The sequence below is a fragment of the Lepidochelys olivacea genome (assembly GCF_965140295.1).
Source record: "Lepidochelys olivacea isolate rLepOli2 genome assembly, chromosome: 22".
NCBI lineage: Eukaryota > Metazoa > Chordata > Testudines > Cheloniidae > Lepidochelys > Lepidochelys olivacea.
The window spans coordinates 4603897-4624618 of NC_140432.1; the positions used below are offsets into that span (position 1 = coordinate 4603897).

The following is a 20722-nucleotide window of genomic DNA, read 5'->3' on the forward strand; positions in this document are numbered from 1 at the left end:
GTGGGGCCTGGGAGGAAGGGGCGGGATGGAGGCGGGGCCTCGGAACGGAGCAGGGGTGGAACACCCACCCCGAAAGAAGAAAGTCCGCTCCTGTGCCGAGGTCTATGGCAATGCAGACAATAATACTGTTAATAATTAATATCCTGCTGCTGAGGACTGAAGGGGCTGGGGGGAAGATGGTGGGAATTGCTCTCCTCCAGCGGCCCTCCCAGAAATGGCAGCTTGTCACCAGAGATTAGCTCAGGCAGCCGCCATCTCCCACAGAAATGCTGGAGCTGAGCTGGAGGAGGGTTGGGGGACGTTTGGTTGCTGGGATCTCAGAATCTAAACCCACTCAGTCTAGCCCCTGGAAACCCCTCAAAGAGCGGCTTTAGAAAGGGTGTAAGAGAATGACTGGCCAGGGCTTGCCCCTGGTGCTGGTGGGGCAGTGATGTGACGTGGGGTGGCCGCGTGATGGGGGAGCATTGGGAAGTTGGATGATGTCACGTTCTGCCATTTTATCCCTAGGGTCAAAGTCCCATTCGGAGGAGTTTCCGCCCTACATCATTGATCACCCAACAGACTTGGTGGTGCGCTGGGACCAGCCTGCCACCCTGAACTGCCGTGTGGCAGGGAGTCCGGCACCCTCTATTGAGTGGTACCGCAATGGGGAGTATGTGGAAACGAGCAAAGACAACGTTTATTCCCAGCGCACCCTTCTGCCCGATGGGTCGCTCTTCTTCCTCCGCCTCAACCAGCGGAAGGGCCAGTCTGACGAAGGAGTGTACACCTGTGTAGCCACGAACCACTTGGGCACAGCCAGCAGCAAGAATGCGTCCCTCTATATTGCCGGTAAGGTGTTGGGAGCTGCTCGCTGGCTTGAGTGCCTGGAAATGGCCGTGCTTACCGGGCAACCGAGAGATTTGACTTTGCTTTCAGTGCTTTGCTGAGCCTGCTAACAATGACCACAGCTTTCCCGCCCGCTCTTTGATTTAACCAAACATATCAGCTGGGGAACAAACAATATTAACCCATGATGCACCAGTGAAAGAGGATAAATAATGCCAACAGCAATTTCCCATGTCCTGCTCAGGGGTAGCCACAGGGGGCCTAACCTGAAGCACCCTCAACTTCTACTGAAGTAAGGTTGGGCCCATCAAGAGTTTTCACACAAGAAATGAAGCGAAAGCTGGAAATTGAGAGTTGTGGGTGGTAGGTAGCTGCAGCCTCTTAGCCCCTGCTTAGGCTGAGTGACACAAATACGTTGAGAGGTCCCCATGTCACCGCTATGAGACACCTGCATGCCAGCTCCCTAAAGCACGGCCTTCCAAGTATGCCCTTGCACTGGGCTTTAGTTGGAGAAGAGGAATGTATTGACTGGAGGGTACTTCTCTTTATCTGGTCTGTGCCTGGATGGGAAGGCAAAGGAGCCAATTTCCTGCAGTATCTGGACCTCTGGCCCAGGCACTGCTGTCTGGGTACCTTGTCTCTCTGTCTGGAACCTGAGTAAAGCTCAGGGAGATGCTCATTGCAACTGGACTGGGAAGGATGTGCTGAAATCCACAGGCAACTCTCCCAGTATTTATAAGGTAGCTTTCCAAGGCCCCCATGCCATGGGGATGATGGTTATTCACTCAGTGCCCGCAGAGTTGGGGACTCTTTGCAGGTTAGTAGGAAGTAGAGCTGAGTGACTAATGAATTTTTTGGTTCAGGGGCTGTCAAGGCTGATTCCCCACTCTGGCACTTCAAGTGTAGAAGGTGGGGGCCCGTAAGTATTCTAAAAATTAATACTGGCCACTCCAGGCTTGTATTAAACTCCCAAGGTTACAGCTTCTCTTTGATCTTGGATGGGTAGATGCTGCCACCACCCAAGTGCAAAAAAAAAACCCCTTTGGACCCAGGAGGGCACACTTGGGAATTCCTCCTTCCTCCTCAAGCCCTTTCAGCCCCCACTCCGGGGAAGAGAAGAGAAAGAAAACAAAGGCAATCAGTTGTTGCCGCCAGCTAATGAAACAATATGGGCACAGACCTCCTAGGACACAAAAACCCAATCCTGGTCTTAAAAAAGGTAAATTTTATTAAAAACAAAAAAGAAGAAAATATATTTGGAACTCAGGCTTTTTGCTAGATTTAAAAAAAAAAACAATTAAGCATCAAGATAGCTTGCTTGGGGTCCAGCTTAATGGTTACAAACAAAACAAAAGCATCTGGGGTTAGCATGCAGGAGTCCACAAGCCTTACAGAAATAAAAGAGAGAACCCTAATTGCGAATTTCTAGACATTTCCTGATCTACTTACATATCTGGGGTTTCAAGTAAGTAGTTCCTAGGTATGATTTGATGATTTTTTTATACCTGGCTTAAAGCTTTTTACAGCATTGCTGCTCTGTGTCTCCTCTTTCCGGAGAACAACCACAGACAGACAAAAGGGGAGTCTTGTTTTAATTTTAAAAGGTTTTAGCCTTCCCACTGGCTATTTTGGCCAGGTGCCCATTCACTTCCTTTTACCTATGTATGCAGTCAGACTTTTTAACCCTTTACAGGTAAAGCAAGTAGAGAACAGCTACCAAGAGGGATTTTATAGCTAACTGGCTTGCTGGGTCCATAAAAAGGAGCTATCTCCGACCCTTCATTTATCAGAGGCCAAAATGAAAAATCCCACCCCCCCAGTCTGGTTTGACTTGAACCAAAACAATCTTTTTCACTTAATCAGAAAACACACCAAAAAAAAGTGAGTCTCAAATTGACCAAGACATTTTCAGTTGACCAGAAATGTTTTTTGTTTTCGTTGTTTTTTCCTTTAGTCGACTCGGTCGACTCAAAACTTGTTTTTTTTAAATTTTTCATTTCAATTTTGGCCATGTTGGGTGTTTTTTGACCTTTCGCGCACTTGCTTTTTGAAAAATCTGGCAAGATTTAAAATAGAAACACCCTTAAAAATCAAAAAATCAAAATGAGACTTTCAAACCAAATTTCCAACTGAAACCAGGCCCCAAACAAAAATCGAAAAAACTTGTGGAAAACAGGGAGATGTCACCCGGCTCTAGCAGTAGCTGTTGTGAGCAGCTTCTAGTCTAAAGGCTGGACTGTGCCCTAGGCTATTCAACTGCAGAGGGAGCTAACGGGTAGTGCCTGACAGTCCCCACCCTGCGCAGGTGTGGGAAGGGCAGAGAGCGGGTGGGGAGTGAGGAAGAGCCATGGGTATTCATTGTCATCATGAATGACTATGGCTTGCTACTATGACATACCCTGGCTAGTCCTTTGGCCAGGAAAAGAGCAGGCAGGCCAGGTGCTCACCTTGGCTGTGGGAGACTCAGATTGAAGCCCCTGCTCCAATGAGGCTGTCGTTATTTATGAAAAGTGGCAAGGCTAAGAAGGCCCCTGTAGCCCAGAGGCTAGGGCAGGGGTGGGCAAACTTTTTGGCCCAAGGGCCACATCTGGGTATGGAAATTGTGTAGCGGGCTATGAATGCTCATGAAATTGGGGGTGTGGGAGGGGGTGAGGGCTCTGGCTGGGGGTGCGGGTTCTGGGGTGGGGATGGGGTTGGGGGTACAGGAGGGTGCTCCAGGCTGGGACTGAGGGGTTCGGAGGGCAGGAGGGGGATCAGAGCTGGGGCAAGGGGTTGGGGCGTGGGAGGGGGTCAGGGGTGCAGGCTTCAGGCAGCGCTTACCTCAAGCAGCTCCCAGAAGCAGCGGCATGTCCAGCTCCTCTGCAAAGGCATGGCCAGGCAGCTCTGTGCGCTGTCCCCGTCCGCAGGCGCCACCCCTGCAGCTCCCTTTGGCCGTGGTTCCCAGGGGCGGGGCGGCGGTAGGAGGCAGGGAGCATGAGGAGCCCCCTGGCAGCCCCTATGCATAGGAGCCAGAGTGGGGACATGTCACTGCTTCCAGGAGCCATGCAGAGGGCGGCAAGCCCCCAACCCCGCTCCCCAGCTGAAGCAGGGCAAGCCCCGGACCCCACTCCCCAGCGGAACCTCGAGGGCTGGATTAAAATGTCTGGAGGGCCGGATGTAGTTTGCCCACGCCTGGGCTAGGGCCTGGCCTGAAGTGGGAGAGACTTCTCCACCTCAGCGGAAGCAGGAATTGACCCCAAGCTCACCATGTCCAGGGAGCGCGCTAACCACCAGCCTTGTGCCTAGGAGGGTGGTGGCTCATCCACTGGCTGGTTTGTGAAGCCGGTCACTGGCTTTTCGCAAATGCCTGAAAACCAAAGCGATCCTGTGTGGGTTGAAAGCTATCGAACCGTTTCCTCTCCTCATTACCAAAACAGCGCAGCCTCCTCAGGTCAGTAGAAACGATTCGGCGAGCTCAATGCCAGTCTAAGAATGGTATCAGCCTTGCGGTGAATAAACCACCCTCTGAAAGGGCCAAGGGATTTCCAGCCCCAACTCAGTCTCTGAAAATGTAGCTAGCCGGGGGCTGCATCTGCCTGGGCCCACGGGGCAGGGTGCTGTGTCTGCCTGCAGCAGCAAGGCGAGCTCTCGCCTATCTCACACCCACAGTCACGGGTTCACTGAAACCCGGTGCCCTCCCATCCCCGCCCACCGATTCCAGCATCACGGTGGTCATTGTCCGTCATGTGTTGAAGATCAGCTGGCTCCTGGCTTCCTGCAATGGGGTAAAGTGACCTGGACTTTCCCATCGTCACAGGACCTGGCAGGTGAAATCCTGGAGGAAAGTCTCTGCTCTGGGCCAGACAAGCCACACACGCTTGCTGCTCCCCTGCCGCAAGCTCACTGCTCCCTCACTGCATGTCTGCTGCTTGCACCCCCATGTAAGGGGACTGTCTGCATTTTTGGCTGTCTGCAACTGCAGCTATGGACTGTCGCAGCGGGTCCCCCCTTCCCCCACAATATTTTCTCTTGAAAGTGTTGCTCAGCACAATAACCCACATTTCATTAGTGATGCAATGCAATCCTCTCTGCTGGGCAGGCCCAGAGCCTTTCCAATTAACACTTCGTTACCGATCAGGCTCCATTAAGTCTCCGGTTCCCACAGCTCAGACCAGGGCCTTTCTTGGTGTCTGCAGGTTAAAATATTCATACAGGCAAACCTGGGTTGGGAGATGCTTCTATTAGCAACACTAATGAAGCCCTTGGTAAAGTCCTGGCTTGTTGTATGACGTGCTGGCCTGGTGAAGCACCGTCCACTTTCTCCTCCTCGCCAGGCACAGGCATGAGAGGAGCTTGCTGGAGATGGGGCTGGCGTGGCTAAGCCAACGCAGGCCGAACTCGGCCGGGGGCCATAACCTCCCAACACTTTTTAATATAGGTGTAGTTTTGGGGGGCAATGCCTCCCTCCTGCCCCCCAAACTATGCCCATGTTTAAAAGTGGGGTGCATGGTCCCCTGCCCCCCCCCAGTTCTAGTGCTGGTGGCTCCCCACTTCTACAAAGGTTCTGGTGCCCTTAGCGAAGGCTGCCTGGTCCTGCGTTCCCCCTGCATGGTCCCACAATCAACAACAGAGCAAACTCTGCAGCTGGCGGATGCAAAAGAAGGAAAGGAAGACTCAGCGATTCCGGACTGACCACAGCCACCTCTTGTAATGACTGGACAGCCAGATGACCACGTCGTTACGGGTTTGGGTCGTGTAATAAGAAAACCAGTGTGATTCAGAGACGCTTAACAGACTGATTGATACAGAAGTTCAAAGACAGCCTCATCCTGTACATGACATGCTAAACTGTGTTATACTGTTCAGCCACTTGGTGGCGCCGTGTGTGACGTACCATATTTCAGCTCCCCTGAGCCATGGGGCAGAGCATCAGAGGGGCTGATGCTGAACACAGTTGCGGGGCTCACTCAGAAGGAAGCTCCATAGCCCGTCCTTACCTGGTACAGGACCATGACAACAGGGGTTCAGGGAAGAGCAGGAGGCCGGAGGGGGCCTAGCTTGGCTATGGGGCAGCTGGCTGAATAGACATGAGGGACGGGGCCACTTTCCTCGCTGCTCTGCTATTTCTGGCTCATGGATTTTCAGCCAGATGCTCACAAAACCCTGGGCAAATCCTAGCGAGGAGCAGAAGCCATCCCAGGTGTGTGAAGGCCCCAGCAGGCCCCAGCCTGGGTCCAAGGAGCAGTCCACATGCCCCTCCCCCCACAGGCTCTACCCACTGGCAGGAGCAGGCGGATGTGCCAAAAGAGAAAAGGGGCTCAATGCCGGGGGAGTCGCTGGGCCAGATTCTGCCTCTCAGGCCGGGGCAGCAGGAGGGCTGGAGGCCTTGCCCTGTGGTTTGGCTTATATTTGGTCTCCTTGCAGCGCTGCGGGAAGATTTCCGGCTGCAGCCCAGCAACCTGCTGGTGACGGTGGGGGAGCAGGTGCTGTTAGAGTGTGTGCCCCCGAGGGGGCATCCCGAGCCCACCATCTCCTGGAAGAAGGACGGGGTCCCCATAAGCCAGAAAGCTGGCCATTACGAGGTAAGCTCGGTCATAGAATCATAGAATATCAGGGTTGGAAGAGACCTCAGGAGGTCATCTAGTCCAACCCTCTGCTCAAAGCAGGACCAACCCCAACTAAATCATCCCAGCCAGGGCTTTGTCAAACCGGGCCTTAAAAACCACTCAGGATGGAGATTCCACCACCTCCCTAGGTAACCCATTCCAGTGCTTCACCACCCTCCTAGTGAAATAGTGTTTCCTGATATCCAACCTAGACCTCCCCCACTGCAACTTGAGACCATTACTCCTTGTTCTGTCCTCTGCCACCACTGAGAACAGCCGAGCTCCATCCTCTTTGGAACCCCCCTTCAGGTAGTTGAAGGCTGCTATCAAATCCCCCCTCACTCTGCTTTTCTGCAGACTAAAAAAGCCCAGTTCCCTCAGCCTCTCCTCGTAAGTCACGTGCCCCAGCCCGCTGATCATTTTCGTAGCCATCCGCTGGACTCTCTTCAATTTGTCCACATCCTTTCTTTAGTGCGGGGCCCAAAACTGAATGCCATACTTTCCCCCACCTCAGACCCTACCCTGCCCACAGGCTTTTCCTATCTCCCCACCTCCAGCACTGTGCAGGGGGCATGGTTGCATGCTAGAGCACCAAGCCTCACGGTGTTCGCTGCCTGTAGACGGGTGGAGTCGCCTCAGCCCCCAGCTTCCTGTCCCAGGGTTTGAACAGAGCCGCTTTGGCCCCCTCTTCCCAGGGCTAGGACGGAGCGCCTCGGCCCTGTGTGGGCAGTCAGGCCTGTCACTCTCTAGCCCAGATACGCACTCTCTCACTCTTTCAGCCGTTTCTATGTTGTACTGGACTTGGTGGGGTGCTGCCGTTCCTGTTGCTGGCCCAGTGCATGGGGGCGCAAGCCAAGCTCCCCCCGATGCCAAGTTCCTGCACTGGGGCTGGCTGTGGCTAGGCGACACGTGGGGCCCTGATTCCCTCTCTCCCTCCTTGCAGGTCTCCAGCGGGAAGCTCCTGATGGTGCGCGCCGAGAGGAGTGATGCAGGGCTGTATGTGTGTGTGGCTTCCAACCAGGCAGGACAACGAGAGAGCAAACCGGCCCTGGTGTCTGTCCTGGGTGAGGAGACAGTCCCCTCCTTGGGCCTTGCCCACTGGGACTGGTGCTCAGCTGATATCCAAGCAGCTGCCATGGTGTCACGGACCCACAGCTCTGGGACAGTCCCTGGGAGGACCCCTTCAGCGCGTCAGCCCCCTTAGGGTCACTCTCTCACTGGGGTAAGCCCCTTGGCTTCCCTGCCTCCTGGGACCGAATCCCAGAGCTTTCAGCCCCCCAGCTTCATGCCATGAACTTCCTGGAGCCAGTCCACCTGAGAAGGACTTGCACACTCAAAGTTAGCAATACGCCCTCAGCTTCCTGATACGAGTGACACCCAGCCAGCGATGTGACAGCAGGAACAGAGTGCAGGACGTCCTTAGTTAACACAGCGAATGGGAAGTGACAGCAAAGTCCAGCTGGGTTAGTGCAGAGTCGAGAGCCCCTCTGAGGCTCTGTAGTCCCAGTCCAGAAGCGACTCCCCCACACACACTTCCAGCAGTCCACCTTTAACAACCCACCTGGCCCCTCCTCAGTCCTTTGTCCTTGTTTCCAGGCAAACACAGTCACTGGCCTCCCCCCTAGCCCTTTGTTCTCCAGATGGTCACACCCGACTGGCTTCATAAGGAGGTTGAGCCATCCATGGTCGTTAGTTGCTAGGTGCCAAATAATCAGGGAATTGGAGTGGCCGTTGTCTTCAGGGACTCCCCCTGGGCCCAGGCCCCAGACAGCCAGGGTCAGTCTCACCTGGATCTCTGCAAAAAGTAAACAACCTTTCCTCCTCACCTAGTTAACCATGCAGCACATCGGGGAAACTGAGGCACACACAGTATTCATACAAAACATTATGAAAAATCCCCACTTTGTCACACATGGGGTGCCAGAAAACTGGCCAGTTGACATATTTCTGACCAGTGAGACCACTGGTTGGACCCACATGGCCTGTGCCCGGCATGCCCAGTGTGGTCACCATCTGAGGGGCATTAATAGCAGGTCAGCACCCATGAGAGGGACTGGTTCTCCTCGACCCGAACAGCAGCTCTCCCTCTCAGGGCAGCAGGAGGTTTGAGGAGAGCACCCAAGGAATCCTGTTTCCCAGGGCCACGGGACCAGTTCAGGCTGCCGGGGACCTAGGCGACGCTCCCTGGAGCTTGTGAAGCCAAGCGCCCAGGAGTGCTGCCGGCTGCAGGGAATCCCTGGCGACAGGGGCTCCCTGCATGGAAAGGGACATTCCCCTTGGGGGAGGAGATTCCTAGCCAAGTGGTCCCTGGTGTTCCTCTGCCATAATGGCCAGGATGTGCTGGGAGAGCAGGAGGCAGGCGGCCCTGAGGCCCCTCCTTGGTGCCCAGCCTCCTTGACCTAGAATGTCTCCATCCTTTGAGAACCCTTCCTGGGGGCAGCCTGGCCCCTCTGAACACATGGGTCTCTCCCTGGGAGCTTGCTCCATTTGCAGTTTCACTCCATGGCTCCTGATTTGGAGCCTGCACCCTGAGTCCTGGAGAATATAAGAGGCTTCCAAAAACAGTCCCTGGGCCTGATTCAAGCAGCAGGACTCTTGTGACAACTACGCAGAACCACAAGCCAGTGCATGGTTTAGAGACTCACTGGACTGGCTTCCCTCCCAAATTGCTTTCCCTAGAGAAAAGTTCCTGCCTTAGCTACAGATTTCCAGGAAATGGCTCCGTTTGAACTCCAACCTCTCCAGGCTTTCGGAGTTGCTGTGTCACTTCCTCCCAGTTCAGCCACATGGGAAACCATTTCCAAGCTTACAGACAGCAGTGTGGACAGGGGCCTCTCCCAGCACCCGCACACACACCTTCTGTCCTGGCAACGGGCAATTGAATGGGAGAGAAATGACCGAAATGGGGAACGCCTGCATTCTGGCACACCACAATTGACAGGCTGTGTTTTAAACTATGAAACCCATTTTTAAGGATGGTTCCTCCCTCAGTGAACTAAACGCTGAAGCCAACGCTTATCACACAGCGTAGTAGCACACGCACCCCATGGACTGGCCCCACCCTGGGAGCAACAGCAACAGTTGCCATGTGTGTTGTGGACCTGCTGCTAGAGGGGGGCCTGGCATACACTTTCTCAATGGGTTACACAACGATTTGCTGGACAGCAGTAGGCTGGCGGAGCTCAGGAATCCTGACTCTGAGAGGGGCCTGGGAGGTAGTGGTCGGAGGCAGGCTAACTGCAGTGCATAGGGAAAAGGGGGACTTCTGGCACCTTAGAGACTAACCCATTTAGCGCACAGATTTGGCACATGCGTTGCGGAAGGCAGCGTGGCTGAGGTTGGGGTGGCCGTGTTAGAGGTGTGGGTTCTGTGGACAGTGCTAGGTTACGTCAGGGGCCTTTTCGTTTGGACACATGCAGTCTCTGTCTCCCTTTGGCGGCTGTTCCCTTCAACCTGTGTTGTTACAGGGTACGCGCGCATCGTCTCAGCTTTCTCTGCCTTTCACAGTTGCGCTCACAGTATGGATACATTTGTAGACCCAGTTATCGCAAACTCCCAACGCAGGCAATGGCTGTGGAGAGCCACGTCCTTCCCCTTTCTGGCTGTCCTCATTCCCTGAGGGCTGCACATGCTGGTAGGGCAGAGGTCTCCAAACTGTGGGGCGCTCCGCCCTAGGGTGGCATGGAGGAACATGGGTGGGGGGGCATGGCAGGCCTGGGCCAGTTCCCACAGGGGGCGAGGAGGGAGCATCACCCAACTTCCACCCCTACCCCTCCTCCCCAGCTCTGCTCTGGCCCCATCCCCAGCCATAGCCCCGGCTCCCGGCCCCGCACGCGGGCAGCCTTGGCAGGGCTTGGAACCTGGCCAGGGGCCCGGCTGCCTGCCCCCACCATGGCCCAGCTGCTGCTCTGCTCCCAGCCCTGCCCCGACCCCGCCCTCTGCCTCAGCCCCTGGCCGCGGCTCCCCTTACCCCCGTCCATGTCCTTCCCCCCGCCACTCCCAGCCCCGCCTCTGCAGGGAGGGGGCACGGACAGGGTAAGGGGGGCATGACCCTCAAAAGTTTGAGGACCTCTATGGTAGGGGGTGGAGACCTCCTGGGGGCACAGGAGGTTGTGGGGCTTGGATCCTGTAGCACGTGGCACTGACTCCAATTCTCGCAGCCCAGAGCTCCAGCTCCCGGCAGGGCGGGGATGCGACACTGAGATCTCTGCTTCTCCCTCCCCAGAAAAGCCAACATTCACTCGCAGACCCAGTGATATTGCGGCCAAATTTGGCAGCACCGTCCAGCTGGGCTGTGGTGCTCAGGGGGACCCAATGCCCAAAGTATGGTGGCGGAAGGAGCCCGGCGAGCTGCCCTGGGGCAGGTATGTGGTGTACTTTCGGAAGCTTCTGAGCTTTGGGGCTGATCTCTCTGTCAGCATTTTCCCTGGTATCCGAATACATGGCACTGAGGCACTCCAAGCACCGACTCATTCCCATAGCTCATTGTTGCAAGGTAGGTAGAGGATGCCAGGCTCACTTAACAACGCTGCACAGGCCACGGGGGAGAGGGGGAACTGTGTGCCTGTTCGATACAGCACCCAGCAGGATCAATGGAGGCAAACCCAGCCTGTCACCTGTTCCCGTGCTCCTGGAGGTGGACAGAGTGGGGTACACCCTGGTACTGTTACCGGGGCCGCTGGTCATGAGTACGAGCAATTCCCACCCCTTGGAATAGCGGTTCCACTGGGAGAGGGAACCACATTTCAGTGGTCGCGGCAAATGCAAGATCCCAGGCTCCAGCCCAGGGGCCCAGGCAGCTGGGAGCCCCTTGGGATTGGGGCCCAGGGCCCAGAGCCCTGCTGCCCATGTCCTGCTCACCCATGGTTTATTGTTGTTATTATGAGTCATGTGCATTATGATGGGGCCTAAGGGCCAGCCAGGACAGGGCTTGGCACAAACACTGAGTGGCCGCCAGTCCCTACCCCTGCTCACAGCAGCTGTTCTGTCTTACACGCCCAGGTACGAGGTGGACGAGGAGAACACCTTGCGGATTCATTATGTGACGACGCTTGACTCCGGCAGGTACATCTGCATGGCCCAGAACCAGGTGGGCACCATCTCGGCCCAGGCCTCGCTCACTGTGCAGGGTAAGCAGCTCCATGCTCCATGAAGCAGCCTTCACAGCACGCCAGGACTGGTCCGTGCCCACGGGCAGCAGCGAGACCGTAGTGCCCTGCACACCCTGCTTCCTGCGTGCCCCGGGAACCGGGGGAGGCAGAAAGCTGTCACCTGCAACTGGGCACACCTAACATCCCTGCCCTACCCACCCACCAGCCCCATCGGCTCTGGCCCTTTCCGAGCAGCCCTGGAGCGATTCTCTCCTCTTCTCCCCGAGACTTGACAGGCTGGGGTCCCCGCATCTGGAGAGGGGCAGGCCAGTGCCCTGAATTGCCTGAAACCGCCCCACATGAGCGCCAAGAAAACCCCTTTCTGTGCTACTTACCCTTGCGGTACCACAGGCCCAGGGATCGGGGCACAGTAGCACTCGGATGCTCCATCAGGAGACAATGCCCTTGGCTGCTGGGAACTCCTGCCTCTTCCTTGGCAGGGCCCGATCCTGCAGACACACCTGGGAAGCGTGCCTCACCTGGCCCAAGTGACTCAGCTGCTTGAGTGTGTGCAGGATGGGGCCCATCACTTCTTGGCTGGACCAGCCCCTGCCCCCTCCAGCTCTGCCTCTCTGGGGGTTTGCTTCATGGAGGGGGTTGAAGCTACAGCAGAGTCTCCCCCGGCTCGGCTCCGTTCACAATTCCCGGCTTCCTGTTCGATTCCTGGGACCTGTGGTCTCCCCTCTGACTAGGGTTGTCAACTTTCTACTCACACAAAACCGAGCACCCTTGCCTCGCCCCTGCCCCACCCCTCCTCCAAAGCCCGCCCATACCCTGCCCCTTCTCCAAGGCCCTGCCCCCACTCACTCCATCCCCCCTCCCTCTGTCGCTCACTCTCCCCACCCTCAGGCTGGCTCAGGGGGTTGGGGTGTGGGGGGTGAAGGCTCCAGCTGGGGATGTGGGCTCTGGGGTGGGGCCAGGAATGAGGACTTTGGGGTGCAGGAGGGGGCTTCAGGCTGGGACTGAGGGGTTCGGAGTGTGGGAGGGGGCTCTGGGCTAGGGCAGGGAGTTGGGGTGCAAGGTGGGTGAGGGCTCTGGCTGGGGGTGCAGACTCTGGGGTAGGGCTGGGGATGAGGGGTTTGGGGTGCAGGAGGGTGCTCTAGGCTGGGATCGAGGGGTTTGGAGGGCGGGAGGAGGATCAGGGCTGGGGCAGGGGGTTGGGGCCTGGGAGGGGGGCAGGGGTGAAGGCTCCGGGTGGCGCTTACCGCAAGCAGCTCCCAGTAGCAGCAGCATGCCCCCTGCGGCTCCTACATGGAGGCACAGCCAGGCAGCTCTGCGCACTGCCCCATCCACAGGTGCCACCCCCGCAGCTCCCATTGGCCACGGTTCCCAGCCATTGGGAGCTGCGGAGGCAGCGCTTGTGGTGGGGGCACTGTGCAGAGCCCCCTGGCTGCCCCTACGCATAGGAGTCAGAGGGGAGACAAACATACCAGCTGCTTCCCGGGATCCACGCAGCACAGAGGCTAGCAGGGAGCCTGCCTTAACCCTGCTGCGCGGCACTGCCAACCGGACAGTCAATGGCCCAGTCAGCGGTGCTGACCGGAGCCGCCAGTATCCCCTTTCGACCGGGTGTTCCGGTCGATAACCAGACACCTGGTCACCCTGCCACTGGCCTTTCCTGAGGGCTGTTCCCTGCGTCTCCGGCAGGCATAGGGCTCTGAAGGCAGGGAGACCCCCAAGAGCTGGACGAGCATTAGCCTGGCTTCCCAGACCTGCCAAGGGCCTGGGGCACAGACAGTAGCAGATGAGCCCTTCTCACTGATGGGCCACGTTCACCCTGGGCTACAGGAGGGGGCTTGGCCCCAGAAATCCCATTGCTTAGGCCCTCCTGGGTAGTGCCTCTCCCAGCTGCGGGATCCTGGACTGCCGCCCATCCCAGCGAGTGCTGGTGAGGGGAAGGGAGCGAAATAGCGCTCCCCTGATGTTCCCTCTGGCATCCAGCCTCCAGCCCTGCCCCCCATCCCTGCAGGCCTGCGCACCCTGCCAGGGAGCCCTCGCCTGGGCTGGAGTTGTGCCCAGCCACAGGGCAGAGCAGGACTCTCAGCGCGCTGAGTTTGTACCGTGCCTTCCCCTGGTGGCTCTGCCTCCAGCCTGCCCAGCGCAGGCGGGTCAGGCCGGCAACCCCGCTTCAGTGGGCAGCCCCACGCTTCTGGCGTATGCCCGTAACACAGTGCTCCTTTCCGCAGCGGGCTGGCTGGCCTAGGGGGAGGGGTACAGTGAGCCCCACTCCCCGCACCTGCTGGGGGTCATGGGCCAGCAGCACCTGCCCTCTCCCAGAGCCAGCAGGCAGCTCAGGGATGCAGGGAGAGGGCCTGCCCCCCCAGTCTCCCGGATGGCCACAGGGCTGAGGTACAATCTAGCAGTGAGCAGGCATTGAAACCATGTAACCCGATAGGCCTGTGACAGTGACCAGACCAGCCCCGCATGGGGGAAAGCCCCGAGCCCTCCAGATGGCCCCCCTGGCAGCCGGGTGCCCAAGGGCCCAGCATGCCTCAGCCCATGGTACACCGCTGGCTCGGGAGACGAAAGAGCCAGCTCCTCTGATCTGTGTAACTGCCCGGATCCCCAGGCCAGGGACGGCTCCGCCTCTGGTGGGCGCTCTGCCCTGACCTCTGTGGGACAGCTCCGACCGGGAGGGGCCCTGAGTCGCAGACCCCCTTCCCCACGGGCTGGACATCGCCCTGAACAAGAGAGAGACCCTCCCACGGTGTAGGGGGGACTGTGCGTTAGAGATGTCCGGGCTGGGGGCCCTGCAGTGTCCATTAGCTGGGTGTCTGGGCTGCCAGCACATGGTAACAGCCCGTAGGCGGGGTTGTCAGAGGGGAGAGGGAGCAACGTATAAAGGTGCTCACTGTGAGTGGTATTGCTCTGGGGAGCTCCTGTTGCCCATGTCCCCAACCCCACGCTTGCCCCTTTCTTGCCCGTAGACCCCCTGGACACCGGGCAGAGGGAGTGGCCGAAGGACGTCCCACGGGAGATGATGGACGTCCAGCTGTACCTGGACAACAGCACCGTGCTCCCCTCCTCGTCCGCCGTCTACCTGCACTGGAAGGTCAGTGAGCAGTCTCCACTGGGACCCCGGCCTGGAGTGCCTGCCAGCGAGCCCTGGGCGGCCCCGCTGCCTGGCTCCGGGACGGGTGGGGTGAAGGGGAGGGCGGGGTGGGGGTGGCACTCCCCAGGGGCTGTGAAGTGGGCTTGTCTGTGTCTGCTCTAGCTCGGCTCCCTGAAAGCAGCAGCCTCTGGCCCCACAGGCCTTCCCCGACCTCAGCCTCTTGGTGTGGGCTAGCGGTAGGCACCAACCCTGCCTGGCTAGCTCAGTTGGAAGAGAGTCAGACTTTTAATCTGAGGGTCCAGAGTTCATGTCCCTGGTCAGGTAAAGAAGGGATCCCCCCCCCAAAATTGGGGGGGCGGGATAGCTCAGTGGTTTGAGCATTGGCCTGAAACCCAGGGTTGTGAGCTCAATTCTTGAGGGGGCCACTTAGGGGTCTGGGGCAAAAATTGGGGGATTGGTCCTGCTTTGAGCAGGGGGTGGGACTAGATGACCTCCTGAGGTCCCTTCCCACCCTGAGATTCTATAAACCCGCGAGTCCTCAGAGTGCTCCCTGTGGTGCCCAGCCCGTGTCCACTGGACACGCACAGACGTTCCTGGCCGGCTGTCTCCAGGGCGCGGTGTACACAGGTGGAGTGTTATAGCTCAGGGCCAGGGAACATCACAGCCAATTGATAGCGACCCAGTCATGAGTTCGGCATCAAAACCCCAGATTCAAGAGCTAATAAGTGAGGCGGATTCTGTGACTTTACTGGACCTCCGTGACGTCCACGCTTCAGGAGGAGGAGGCAGGACTGTGCCCCTGCCCTGTCCACCGGGGGCTGCAGCCAGGGTCACGCGCCCCTGCCCTGCGGCTTCCGCTGGGGCTGTGAGCCCTAGCCCTGTGGCATCCTGGGCTTGGTGGAGGCTGGGCCGTGTGCCTCAGCCCTGCGACTTCCAACAGGGGCTGCAGCCGGGGCCACGCACCCCCCTTGTGCCTTTCCAGGGCTGTGCACGCCCATCCGGCTGTGGCCAGGGCTTGGCGGGGGCTGTAGTCGGGGCCACATGCCCCTGTCCCGCAGCTGCAGCCAGCTCTGGAGCATGGGCTGTGTGGCTGCCGTGGCTGCACCCCCCCGCGCCCCCGCCTGCTGTGGCTGCTAGAGCCGAGCTCAGCCTGTCAGTCCCCTCCCCCACGGGACTCCATTCCTCCCCCCATCTAGCCCTGCCCCCTGGTTATTTTTAGTAAAGTCATGAACAGGTCACTGGCTCCATGAATTTTTGTTTATTGCCCGTGACCTGTCCGTGACTTTTACTAAAAATAGCCGTGACAAAGACTTAGCCTTACTCATAAGTAATGATCATAGAGTCAGAAATGGTTCCATGGAAACCAAAAGGTATAACCCGCTTCCTAGAGTCTCCGCTGAACTGTACCTGGCCAAACCCTTGTCTGAAGTAGTTTTTCTCTCCAAGGCAATCTCCCAGTGTCTCCAGCCAGCCTGGCCAGGATCCCGCCTTCGTGAATGTAAAGAGCTCTGTCCTTTTTCCTTCCCCAGTGCAGGATAACAAGGGGTCTTCTGCCTTCTCCTTATATCCCCCCAAATCCACTGCTGATCTCCAGAGTCTGGATGGCCCCCAGGGTCTGTCCCTGGTGTGCTGACTTCATGTTTTCACATCCTCATGTTGCCTTCGTATGGAAACGGGGCTTCCTTGTGTCAGCTCCCAATGCTTAATGTATGTGGGAACTGAGGCAGCCAGGGGAACATACAGCCTTTGTGTTCCCATTGCCTGTTCTCACCCCAGGCCCTGCCTGGGCTTGTGCTGGTCCCGAAGCAGCTCAGGGCCTGTCCGAGCCAACCCCGTGCTGGAAGGGCGAGCACCTCGCCATGCTGCAGTGCATTTGCACAGGGCAGGGAGCCGAGACCGTCGCAGGCAACATGGTCTGCTTCTGCCCATCTGGCAGCCCCCCTCGCAGGGATGGGCGCAGCACGGTGATCCCTGGCCTGCAAACGGCCCCAGAGTTCAAAAGCAAAGGAGAAGTCCAGGGAATGTGTCACCCAGGACAAGCCCAGCACCCCACCAGGGCACCAGGAATTACACCGTGTGCCGAAGGAGCAGGAGGGAATGGAGAGCTGCCCCTGCACTCCCAGACTGTGAATGGGAAAGCGCTGCCCACACCCAGCCCCTTCCAGCAGGGCCCCACTGAGCTCTGTCCCCCTGGACAGCCTGGCCGGGCTAGACCTTGCCCTGCCCCAGTGCTGCTCAGATCCCCCACCGTTCCCAGTGTGCACGGACAGGCTCAGCGAGGAGAGCGGAGTGCTGGCTGGAGAGCAGTGGCAGGATCCCCCAGCTTCACCGGCAGAGCGGCCTGGGGACAGCAGCCTTGAAAGCATCATCCCTCGTGGAGGGGATCGTGGGTAACGCACGAATGCCGTCCAGGCCATTGGGCAGGTTGCAGGCAGGACTGAGGGGCTTTGGCTCTGCTGTGATACCTGCCTGTGAAAGGGACACAAGGACAGGACCCCCCAGCGAGAGGCTGCGAGGCCCGAAGGGTGGTAGCCAAGTGCTGCAAGGCCTCTCCAGCAGGGCCAGGCAGACCCCCGGGCTCACCACTGGCATGTTCCCCCACACAGTTGGGCCTGTGCTCGGCAGCGTCTGGCAGCGGCGCTGCCCAGGGGTGGCAGGCACCTGGAAACTGAGTGAGACACCATTGCAAATCCATCCCACCCCCAGCTACTTACCCACCCACCAACTTTCCTTCCCACCCATCCATCTAACCACCCACCCATCCCATCCCCAGCTACTTACCCACCCACCGACTCTCCCACCCATCTATCTAACCACCCATCCCACCCCCAACTACTTACCCACCCACCGACTCTCCCACCTATCCATCTAACCACCCACCCATCCCACCCACAGCTACTTACCCACCCACCGACTCTCCCTCCCACCCATCCACCTAACCACCCACCCATCCCATCCCCAGCTACTTACCCACCCACCGACTCTCCCTCCCACCCATCCATCTAACCACCCATCCATCCCATCCCCAGCTACTTACCCACCCACCGACTCTCCCTCCCACCCATCCATCTAACCACCCACCCATCCCACCCACAGCTACTTACCCACCCACCGACTCTACAACCCATCCATCTAACTACCCATCCATCCCACCCACAGCTACTTACCCACCCACTGACTCTCCCACCCATCTGTTCATCCCATCCACTGAACCCAACCAGTCATCCACCCTCTGACCCTCCCATCCCCCCAGCCACCCATCTACCAACACATCCATCCACTGGCCTGTCCTCCCGCCCTCCCATCTATCAACATTTATACAGCGCTTTCTGCCATAGCAACCGCTCTCTCAGCTGGCTTCTCCCAGCGCATAGTCCTGCTGATGCAGCTCTGGCAGCCTGTCCTCAAGCCTCTTGCCCAAGGCAAGCACCATCCTGGGCAGAAGGACAATAGGAGACTTGGACACAGGCAGGCTGGGGGGTTGGGCAGATCTCAGCTGGCCTGTCCTGTGCCCTCACTGACCACAGTTGCCTTTCAGGTGATCCGCCCATCCCAGCACACTGAGGGACATGCTGTGCTGTACCGCTCCCTGCTGCCGGTCAGCGTGGACTGGGTTGAACGGAAGGTGCCCAGGGAGCACAGCATCATCATCCCAGCCCTCAAGAGAGGCTACAAGTATGAGTTCAAGGTTCGGCCCTATGCCGGGAAGGTCCATGGCCCGGACAGCAACATCAGGCATCTCTGGATCCCGGAAGAAGGTACAGCCCGAGGCACCCCCAGTCCTTCCAGCTCCAGGGCCTGACTCAGCTTGCTCTGCAGAGCAAGGTCTCATGGGGGACCTAGAGAGGCTGCAGGCCTGGCAGGGAGTCCGTGAGTGACGTGCTGGGTGGGTTTGAGGGCTTGGCGCGTGGCTGCCTGCAGGCCCTTCTACATGGTGCTGCTCCTTACAAGGCCCATGCCTTGCCAGGGGGAGCATGGGCAGGGGGTCCCGCTGCAGCGGACGGAAACCTGCCCAGTCAGCTGCTGTGCACCCCCTGGGTGAATGGCACGGCAGGTGCCCAGTGTGCCCTGGCACCCCAAGGCTGCACCGTCCAGGGCCCATGTGTGGGGCCATGTGGGGAAGTGCCAAGGCTGGGGTCTGTCACCGTCCAGAGGGGGAGGAGGAGCAGCACCATGCACAATCTCACAGGACCCCTGGGCACCAGGTTCCCTCCCCAGGAGCCCAGCTCGGTACCTTCATCTGCAGTCACCCCCACTGTGCATGGCCCCATGACCTGCCCTGCCTCTCTAGCGATACCTGCCTGAAGCCCCGATGGGCATCTTGGTGCTGGTGGGAGACCTCAGGGACCACAGCTCCGCTGCCCTCCCCCTCACACTCCAGTGCTCGGAGTGCGGGGCCTGGCTCTAGGGACCCCCGGCTCCGTGTCTGGAGAGCAGCCCAGCCCCGGGCTGCCCAAGGCGGTTTTCAGTGGTTCTCTCTTGTCCTCAGTGCCTAGCACAGCTCCTCAGCGTGTCACCATCACGGCAGTGGAGGATGGGAATGGCACAGTGCTCATCAGCTGGGACCCCCCTCCCCACCCCGCACACAACGGCATCATCCGGGGCTACAAGGTGAGGATTTGCCAGGGCGACGGCTCAGGCCCCGCACGACACCGACGTGCTTGGCACTCACAGGGGGGACGGAGGGTAAAGAGCTAAATCGGCCTGGCTTGGCCAGGCTGCAGCTCGTAGGAACCTGGTGGGAGCTCCGGCTCGCGGAGGGATCTCGCCCGAAGGTGGGGAGGTAACCAGAAGGGTGCTGGGGGGCAGGGCCGTGTGCCCTGGGAGCGCTGCCGGGCTGGGCTGCACCCTGCCAGAGTGACACGGGCTCTCGGTCACTCTCAGGAGCATTCACAGGAGTCAGTGTTGGTTTGTGCAGGGATCTCGGGGGCTGCTCTGCTCTGCTCTGGGAGCAGCCCCTAGGGGCCGTGTGCCAGCTGGGCAGAGCTGCAGTGAGCGATGCCCCTTACACAGGACCTGGGGGGCCTGGCAGAGGAGCCGCACCAGCTGAGGCCCCCTCCATGCCTGTGCGGTCGTGTCTTTGGAGCAGCTTTTGCTTGGAGTTCCTGGGGCTTCTTGTGGGAACTGGGGCAGTACGGGTCACAGCTGTCCATGGGGCCACGGAGGTGGGGGTCAGAGCTGTCCATGGGGCCTGGGGCAGTGCGGGTCACAGCTGTCCATGGGGCCAGGGTGGTGGGGGTCAGAGCTATCCATGGGGCCTGGGGCAGTGCGGGTCACAGCTGTCCATGGGGCCACGGAGGTGGGGGTCAGAGCTGTCCATGGGGCCTGGGGCAGTGCGGGTCACAGCTGTCCATGGGGCCAGGGTGGTGGGGGTCAGAGCTGTCCATGGGGCCTGGGGCAGTGTGGGTCACAGCTGTCCATGGGGCCACGGAGGTGGGGGTCAGAGCTGTCCATGGGGCCTGGGGCAGTGCGGGTCACAGCTGTCCATGGGGCCAGGGTGGTGGGGATCACAGCTGTCCATGGGGCCACGGAGGTGGGGGTCAGAGCTGTCCATGGGGCCTGGGGCAGTGCGGGTCACAGCTGTCCATGGGGCCAGGGTGGTGGGGGTCAGAGCTGTCCATGGGGCCTGGGGCAGTGCGGGTCACAGCTGTCCATGGGGCCACGGAGGTGGGGGTCAGAGCTGTCCATGGGGCCTGGGGCAGTGCGGGTCACAGCTGTCCATGGGGCCAGGGTGGTGGGGGTCAGAGCTGTCCATGGGGCCTGGGGCAGTGCAGGTCACAGCTGTCCATGGAGCCACGGAGGTGGGGGTCAGAGCTGTCCATGGGGCCTGGGGCAGTGCGGGTCACAGCTCTTCCATGGGGCCACAGAGGTGGGGGTCACAGCTGTCCATGGGGCCTGGGGCAGGGCAGGGCAGGTCACAGCTCTTCCATATGGCCAGGGTGGTGGGGGTCACAGCTGTCCATGGGGCCACGGAGGTGGGGGTCACAGCTGTCCATGGGGCCTGGGGCGGGGCAGGGCAGGTCACAGCTCTTCCATATGGCCAGGGTGGTGGGGGTCACAGCTGTCCATGGGGCCACGGAGGTGGGGGTCAGAGCTGTCCATGGGGC

At 59.1% G+C, this 20722-nt stretch overlaps 1 protein-coding gene across 2 annotated transcripts in view; it reads left to right on the plus strand.

Moving 5' to 3' along the window:
• Positions 1 to 20722, plus strand: part of ROBO4 (roundabout guidance receptor 4) — a 91047-nt gene that overhangs the window by 35021 nt on the left and 35304 nt on the right. For both annotated transcript variants that reach the window (XM_084612074.1, XM_084612075.1), the window contains exons 2-9: positions 508 to 831; positions 6232 to 6389; positions 7357 to 7477; positions 10639 to 10777; positions 11415 to 11542; positions 14491 to 14615; positions 18154 to 18373; positions 19105 to 19226. In XM_084612074.1, coding sequence (XP_084468200.1) covers positions 508 to 831; positions 6232 to 6389; positions 7357 to 7477; positions 10639 to 10777; positions 11415 to 11542; positions 14491 to 14615; positions 18154 to 18373; positions 19105 to 19226 — 1337 coding nt within the window. The remainder of the gene's footprint in view (positions 1 to 507; positions 832 to 6231; positions 6390 to 7356; positions 7478 to 10638; positions 10778 to 11414; positions 11543 to 14490; positions 14616 to 18153; positions 18374 to 19104; positions 19227 to 20722) is intronic.